The sequence below is a fragment of the Esox lucius genome, chromosome 13 (assembly GCF_011004845.1).
Source record: "Esox lucius isolate fEsoLuc1 chromosome 13, fEsoLuc1.pri, whole genome shotgun sequence".
In the NCBI taxonomy this organism is placed as follows: Eukaryota; Metazoa; Chordata; class Actinopteri; order Esociformes; family Esocidae; genus Esox; species Esox lucius.
Genome location: NC_047581.1, coordinates 11,115,808 through 11,124,636, shown reverse-complemented (window position 1 = coordinate 11,124,636; position 8,829 = coordinate 11,115,808). Strand labels below are relative to the sequence as shown.

The window sequence follows — 8,829 nt, the reverse complement described above, 5'->3', positions numbered from 1 at the left end:
ATCCCAAGGGGAATCGGAGAACGGGCGACAGGGTCTGATTACAAGCACGAGAGGGGAGTATGCAGAATGGACGCGCACACAGTGTTTCTCGACACGCGGGGATGGGCGCCGACACAGGCTCGCCAGTGTTTCGGTCTCCCTAAGACTTGAGAGACGGTGAGCCGTTCCTAGATCCTAGTGCCAACAGATTACTCCCACCCAGACCGGGTGGGGACTTGGGTGAACTAAAATATCTGGTTTGGCGGCTAGACTACGGTAAGGAGGATGGGGTTGGGGTCAAAGTAAACAGAGAGAGAGAGAGAGTAAAGGCCCCTGTGTATCCTGTGCCACCAGCACCTATTTCAATGTGGGGGAGGATGGCAGGGGGTGTGTTGTACACAGATTGTTCTGGCATGGCAGATGCTTCAGGGCTAAGGCATGGGATAACCTCTTTGTTGCCAAAGAAAGGTGCTGGGTCCCATTCAGTGCGGCAATAGTAAATGAGACACGCACACACACACACAAACACACACTGGAAAGCTCTCATACCCATTCCTGGATAAGACGCATACGAACAACCATACACACACTTTTGCCCACATGCACGCAAATTAGTTACCTCTCTCTCTCTCACACAAACACACACACACACACACACACACTGTTAAAATGTCTCTCAGAAATACATAAACACACTCCCACTTTTAAGAGGGCATGAAGTCAGAATGGACAGACTACGGCTATGTGGTAGAAATACCATTTAAGGTTGCGTGAGGACACATCCTCAAAGTTAGGCGGAAAACAACTAGCTTGTCTATTAATAATCGTCTTCCTCTGTAACTCCACGAGAAGCGTTTGTGTCACGTACATATCTGGTCAGATGACTTCCTTTCAATGGGATGCAAAAACACACAACACTACAAAGAGGAAGAAAAGAGAGAATCCAACATTTAACAAAGCTCCAAAGCAAAACAAAAGAGAAAAAATAAAACACTTCTTTTTTTTTCTGTTTTCTCAGGTGTTTCATTATCAAGTCCATGCGCATGCCACATATGAAACTGGCAAGGTCCTTCCGTTTAAAAAAACAAAAAAAAAACAACCAACAGTCCGTCCTCGGCGAGACTCTGGGTCGGCCGACATGCTATCAAACGTTGAAGGGCGAAAAAAGCACAAACACGTAACAATGTCCACGTCTGTTCTGTTCTAAATGGATCCATGTGACATAGTGGCGACGGTGACCGTTGACTGGCTAGACGGATTAAAACATGGCTACGTAGCAGGTGAAGCCCCCGTTGGCTTTAAGTTCGGCCTGTTGTACACAGGTACGTAGAGGTGCAGGGTACACGCAGGTACACAGAAGATCTCATGCACAGAAACACATGGGCGTCTACAGCTCGTGATTTCTCACGGCGTCGCCGGGCATCGAAGATGACCGTTTACAATGCGCCGGTCGCGTGTGTAACCCCCCCCCTCCCCCCCCCCAATTATCCAGAGATTCTACTGTGTTCATAGTTGTTTTTGTTTTTTTTTTGTTCGTTTTTTTTTGTTGAAAATACATACGAATCAAATGAATACTTTAATATCAAACACTATTTACATCAAGAGCTTTTGCTAATAATAATAATCGTCGTGGTTGTCGTCATCATCATAACATTACTAATACAGTTTTTAACAATGAAGTGTCTAATTTTTTCCTTTTGTCCCCCACAAAGGTACAAAAACAGTTACTAATCACTAAACACAAAATGATATAGGGTTGACCTCAGGATACACGGTATCCAGTTAACAAGTTGATCCTCATTTCCCAAGTTAACGTGTGTACAGAATAAACCATGGTAATAATAGTAGCGATAATGATACAGGGGTAGTACGGGTAATTATAATAGAATACAAATGAAGCTGTTCCTCCCAAAGTGTAGGCTGTAAAATTAAGTTGATGGCAGGCGGCCATCTTGGTTTGAACACGTTGCCCATCCCCTGTGGTGTTCGGGTGAAAATTAGTACCTCATTAAATGGCGTATTCTTCAGTTTTGCGCCAAAGACGAGCTGCTATTTCTACTGTAATAGCATTGTTACCATAGTACGAAAACAAATATGTCCAAAAGCACAGGCAACCCTTCAGGAGAAGAATATAGAAAACAGCCGAGAAAATTCGACACGAAAAATAAATCAAATGTGACAAAAAATGCCTTTGGGGAAAATGACAGTACTGTAAGTGGATGTGTATGTAATTTTATCAGGGGATTTTTTTTTGAGAATGTAATGGTTTAAGGTTCAGGTTAGGCACTACAGTCACCTTCTTTCTTCTGTCACATTTTTGCTTCCCCCGAGTTTTCTCTCTGTTTCGTTCTCACTCCTGTCTTGTTCGTTCACTAGGACTCTCCGACTAGAAGGTCAGTGACACTTTAAAACCCCACAGGGTGAAATGTACACCCACCCTCCTGAGACCCCCCAGGCCTTCCACCATCTATTTTTAATAGCCGAAATAACTCCCTAACTCCACAACATGGGGTCTGCATGCCTGTCATTTTGAACCTCATTAAAGAGTCACTTAAGCCTGTAACAGTAGGAGCGGTAACTAGGCACCTAACTTTTCTCTCCGCCGTCGTCTTCTAGCAACAACCACAGAGAGAGTTCTAAGCACATCTATCCTCTGAAAGGAAACCTGTATCAACAGACCATGTTTATGTGTCTGGTCATCCTACTCCGGGAAAGAAAACACAAAATATCAGTATTTCCATTTTAAAATCTCTCCAGCTATGCTAATCTACCGTCGGATGTGCCAGTCTAAGAAAGTTGATGGTCATTATAAAACAATGTAGAAATAGGGGCTCATACAAAACGTGGCCAAACTAAACTGCTATGTGCTCCACTTCCATCTTAATGGATATTTTCTCTTAACATACTCAAGTTGATTGTGATTAGATTGAATTATGCGGTAGTAAAATGAACGGGGTCTGGTTTGCTGAGAACATGCAGCCAGCCAGCAATAATGGACTGTAGATAGAGAATCTGAGCACCATTTGACTAATAGCTGCTGAATCTGGGGTTAGAGTTGAAGATGTGGTTACGCATAAGTGGTAAAGACTTGCGAAAAAATACAGGAGAGCACCAGTGTTTCCTACAGTACATGGCGGTGCCTCCTGACAGAGTCAATTAAATAGCTACGCTGAGAGCCCATTCCTTATGCCAAGTTCTGCACTACAACTAAGTGAACTAATGATAAGCAATTGTAGGAAAAATATGCATCTGCATTGTAGGGACGTGGTAGTGATTTTCTATACGGGCGAGAGGCCTTCTCTCAGCTGTTGATACAGACCCATTCAAAGAGTTAGAGCCGCTTTCTTGTCTAAACTGTTGACATAACCTTTCAACACCGCCAAATCTCTCCACACTCGGATACATAAATGCCTGTAACGTAACCATCGATTACAATTAGAACGTCGGCGAGAAAAGGTGCCGAATGTACGGAACGACACACTGAAATTAGTTTTTAAAACAAACCGAATCGAATCAATGAGGGTTCACGCGGAGGTTTAAAAGTCCTGGGAGTTATTGACAAAGCATCGTCTGTCACAAAGGAGCAATTCCAGATGACGTCAGTGGAGAAAGAACACAGTGAGCTGCTCGTCGGCCGCTCTTAAAGGGGGTAATCTTCAAAACAACTGATATTTCATCCTAGCAACGGTCCACAAAGTTCTGGACGAAAAGTGCTTTATTTTAGTTTCGCGTAAGTCGGGTCAAATGTGTCCGTGCATTATCTTAACTTTACCAGACCATGGTCTCCCCGCACAGTAGGGCGGTAAACGACGGCATACCTTCATGAAAGAGGCCAAGGGACTCAATAATACTTCAAAGAACCTGTCCCCATACCCTTCTGCAAACCACGTTCGGCTGTGCCTCAAATGATTCCCATGATGCACCACTACCTATAAACAAAAACCACCTACATCTATATTCACGTGATCCAAAGAGTCTATGAAGACAAAGACTACCCAAATCTGTTCACTGTCTACTTAGGAGCTAAAACCACTGTTACGTTATTGGACTGCTTCACCAAAATACATACTGCTAAACTGTCAGTGTTTAGGTGTGTGTACCTACGTGTGTGTGTGTGTGTGCGTGCGTGCGTGCGTGTGGGCAGCATAATGAATCATCATGAAATGAAGGGATTTCAGAAGTCACGGGAAAACAAGAATCGCTAAGTGTCAAAAAAGGGATTTGGCATCTTAGTTGACAGTTTTAAGAGGGAAACAGTCTCTCCTGCTTCCAACATCAACTTTTTGAAACTCACTGAAGGAGAAAAGACCACTTAAATATCTGGAAAAAATAGAGTGTTCATTAGAATCCCGCCCCCACCCCAGCTCTTTCCCCAGCATTAGGCAGATACAGGCCGCGTAGGGTTTAATTCCCCTCCAGGACAGAGGGAGGCGCTATAAGGTGAAGAGTGTCGCTAGGCAGATGAGCTGTGCAGCCAGCAGTGGACTGGCTATCCGCGAGTGTGACGCCGCGTTCGTGTCTTCACTCCTGGAAGGTTCGGCCGACTCGTGACTCGTATCATCTACAGGGGAGGAGAGAAGGAGTGGTCAAATGAGCAGAGGTGGATCCACACGCAAACACTGCCAAAAATGTGGACGCACAGCGACATATTTCACCCGATTACATCCGAAGGCCCGTATTCCCACATCCCCATATCTAACGAGGAGAAAACGATGGCTGAACTAACACCAGCATGTGTTGCTACTACTGCTGCCGTTTCATATCAGCCAGCCAGCCAGCCACTCTGATTGGTGAGTTCCGTCCTCCAGAAGTCATTGGCTTGGATAAGAGCCTCCCCGGGCTTAGTGGCAGTGTCAATGAGCAGCCATGGGCCTGTTCATCGGCGCACACAGGGAGCAAGCTAGGCCATGCAACGTTACACATGCACACACACACTCACGCGCATGCACGCACGCACACACGCACACAGAGGCAGGCTGAAAACAGGAAGAGAGAGACGAGAGGGAGAGAAAGAGGTGCAGGGGACTGGGACTGTGAGAGATGGAGGGAAAAGATCCGTAGGTTTGAGAAGGCAGGCGGTAAGGCGGAGACAGTCAAGGACTCAAAACTCAATGAATCAAAGAGCACCCCCCAGAGCTAGAACTGCCGAAGTGTGTGTGCGTGCGTGCGTGTCTGCGTGCGCGCATGCGTCTGTGCGTGCGCGTGTCGGACGAGGTGACAGCTAGTGATAAACCCTGATTGCCAGAGTATGGTGAACAGCCTTCATGAATAAATATGGAAAATGTAATATTCTCCCAACGTGGAGACGTAAAGATCCATTTCAGAAAGCTGTAATTGCTAATGCGATGACAAATATTATTCATAAAACCCTGTTTGAAATGACTAATGTGTTGCGTTTTGACTGAGGTTTGTTTATTCTCGGTTAGCAAGCGTGTTTGTTCTCCTTGGTGTAAGCCTGAACAGGAATTAAACAGTAAGAGTGAGAGGATAAGGCCAGCTGACAAGGTTGCAGCGTGAACGTTCATCCTGTCATAACAAAGAAATGGGTTAAGAGAACGTTTGAACAGAGTCTACTGAGGAGAAAAAGGCACTAGAACCAGTGGTCTGAACGTCGTCAGATTTATGGTCTCTAATGAAATTATGTAAAAGTCACTTTTCAATATTCAAACCCCCCCACCCCCCCCCCCCCCCCCACCGCCCGCCCCCCTTTCCAACATGCGTGACACACAGCCCACACTCGAATTGAAAGCAAATAGCCCACTGGGGTCTAGGACACACAGCAGCCCAAAACATAGTTCTGACACACGTGATACACTGACATGAGATATTTAACCAGGTACACATGTGATGCGTGACATGACACATGCAAACAAGGAGAGAGACACAGCAGCGGAAGAATACGACGGACGACAACCAGAAACAGCTGCGGCACAGACCCTCTAACCGGGAAAACCCATGCTTTGGAGAGGATAGATGGATCAGTCAAACAGTGGAGGAAAAGATGCGACAGAGGGATGTGTGTGTTTGCGAGTGGACAGACAGCGAGTAGGCCTACAGAGGGAGACTGGTTAAAAACAAGGTCACAAGAGAATGCAGAAAGCCATACTAACCTCGTGGTTCTAATGAATTGTCTACTTTGTCGTTTACGTCAAAAACACGGTCATGTACGCCTATAGTTTTCACACAGCTGTCTAGAGGTGGAAATAGAGATAATGGAGATCATTAGAAGCCAAATAGGTTAGTGACACTTGAAGCCCCGCCCCCCGCCCCGCCCCCTCCTCCTCCACCCAAACCCCTTAAAACAAAAAGTCCCAAGCCCCAAGCTCATGACAGCATTCACAGAGATGTATGCAATCCATTAACTCAAGTCAATCATTCCATCGCGTCTCTCCGGATAGAAATAATGACAGCCGCTCCCACAGGTTAACAACACAGGAGCTGTCATGACACATGAAACTGACATGTTCAACGGAGAGCGAGGAATCATTCCAAAGGCGTTCCGAGTATTGAAAGCAGTGACGATACATGACCAGCGTTCCGAGGGTTCCACACCAACGTTCCCGTTTCGGGCTGAAGATACTTACTTGATGGTCGGACGAAAACCTTGAGTTTCAAGCATGTTCTTCTTCCGTTCTCAGCGATAGTGGAGGCTGTAAAACAGAACCACAGGAGGAGAAGGTTTTACTAAATGTTTAAAAACTGTCAATTTAAAAACCAAACACACACACCAGAACGACTGAAACATCAGTATACAGTGTATCAGGACGTCATCAGGAAGTCAGTGCAAAAGTCAAAAATAAGATTTTCTTTGTGATCCACTAGTGTTAAATTGATCCTCACTTCACTATATGACTGTAAGCAAGCTTCGGGTGAGTGACGTGTCCACGCTGATTGCTACGGAACTGTTACAGGTTGTGAAGGTGTGGATTGAACATTTTGTTTTAGATATGAAGGGACTCTTCGGTGTATCTGTGTGTTACGGGGCACTGCAAGCCTGGATTGGTGAATGAAGTAGATGGTTGTAAAAATGAGGTCATTTTTGTGAAGTTGGAGTAAATGTTCACTTACAACCCGAGATGTTCTCTGAGTCCTCTAACTGGTGGAGATTAGGACCAAGAATTTATTGTTCATTGGAAAAAAGAAAAAAAAAAAACTTTTGGGAGCATTTAAGCCTTGACAACCTATTGGTGCAGGGACACTGTGTGAGCGAGTGTGTGTGAGTGTGTGTGTGAGTGTGTGTGTGTGTGTGTGTGTGTGTGTGAGTGTGTGTGTGTCCATAGTCTGTGGTTACTGTAGAGAAGTAGGCCCTTCCCTGCTGAACCAAGAGGCTGTCAGTTAAGACACAAGCGTATTGTACCAGTGTCATACAATATGTGTAATCTTGTCTACAACAGCCTCTCAACTCCTCTCCTCTGTCAGCTTTTACAGAGACTCACAATGGCACTTCAATGGAAGCAGCGTTGATGAAAGCAGCTGGCGGTTTTAATTGGCTGACCTCAGTCCATCATCACGTAGTAACCTTTGGAACCTCCCCTCCACACTGTGGATTTCAGTGCGCAAACAGTACACGTTTTTCAGACCAAGACGCAAGTTAGAAAAATGTGAGAGTGCATTTTAGAAATATGTTCTCAAATACAAAATGTACAGCACATGCATGAACTCAATAAATTGGCCTTCCTGTAAACAATATGGTCAATGCCATATTTAAAGACCAATCTATAGGATTGTCTCAGACTGGCTTCCTCTCGTAGTCCATTTTCGGGAAAATTCATGGAAACAAAACTGAGCTTTCCGGTCTGAATATGAGGCAAATTTCAGGCATAAGGTCAACAGTGTGGTTAACCTTTCGATTACCGTCCCTACGCAGTAATCCCTCTGCCATTTCGCCACCCGTGTGTCTATATTTGCGTGCGTGTTTCTGCGTGCGTGCGTGCGTGCGTGACACCGGTAAATGGCGGCCACTGATGCTGCAGTGTCTGAGCACCAGTTGATGTCCAATGTAAGAGGGTGAAATGGGCAGCGTGGACTTTGTACATGTGACATTTCACATCCAGTCCCACAGCAAAGAGGTAAAGAAACACCCAGTGTGCCCTCTGGAAAGAGCAAAACCCGGTAAACACATTGGATCGCACGTGACTTTCTCATATGGATGAAGAGAATCTAATGTACGTATGTCTCGAATGACAAAAGTCTTCCTGGCCATTTCCTTCCAGCACAACCTCCTCTGAGACCTCCGCTAACGGCTCCTCTGGGCACCATTTTGTGTCATCTGAGCTTCATTCCCCAGCAGATGATATGAAGTCAAGCGTATCTCTGGCCCGCCGTTCCAGACTCGGGGTCTGTCATCTCCCCCACACTGATTCCTACCCTGATCCATCTCTGTCTTTCTTTCTATTTATATATTCCCCTCCTCTCTAGCCGCTCTTCGACTTTGTTTTCCTCTCCTCTTTGAACACGACACACACACACACACACACACACACGCACACACACACTGAAATGTGTGCACATTTTCCAGATCTGTCTCATCGCCTCTGCCCACGGTCTCTCTAATAACCATTTAACAGAGCCAAGCATGGTATATTATCTGTGCAGTGTGGTTTGCATTTAAACAAGCGTCTCCACGGTGCGCTCTAGGCACACGCTAATCAGCGTTTATTCCCGTACAAAGACAACAACAGAACGTGGGTGCATGAGGACAACGCGGTCTCCCCTGCCCTTAGACAGAGGTTGTGTTTTATCTACCTGTGATACGCACAGCCTAATAGTAATTGAAAAGAGATGGAGATCAATCTTTCTCTCTGTCGGTCTCTTCGTCTGCCTGTTTGTCTATCTATCTACTGTGTATAT

The 8,829-nt window shown here is 45.5% G+C and overlaps 1 protein-coding gene across 2 annotated transcripts in view; it reads right to left on the bottom strand.

Annotated features, from left to right (window-relative positions):
* Positions 1-997: 997 nt before the first annotated feature.
* efna5b (ephrin-A5b) overlaps positions 998-8,829 on the bottom strand; it is a 92,255-nt gene continuing 84,423 nt past the window's right edge. Inside the window, exons 3-5 of one of the 2 annotated variants that reach the window (XM_029124799.2) lie at positions 6,564-6,629; positions 6,090-6,170; positions 998-4,540 (exon numbers count right to left, since the gene is read on the bottom strand). In XM_029124799.2, the coding sequence (XP_028980632.1) occupies positions 4,413-4,540; positions 6,090-6,170; positions 6,564-6,629 (275 nt within the window). In that variant the 3' untranslated portion in view covers positions 998-4,412. The remainder of the gene's footprint in view (positions 4,541-6,089; positions 6,171-6,563; positions 6,630-8,829) is intronic. The other variant, XM_010892483.4, reaches the window with a different exon arrangement.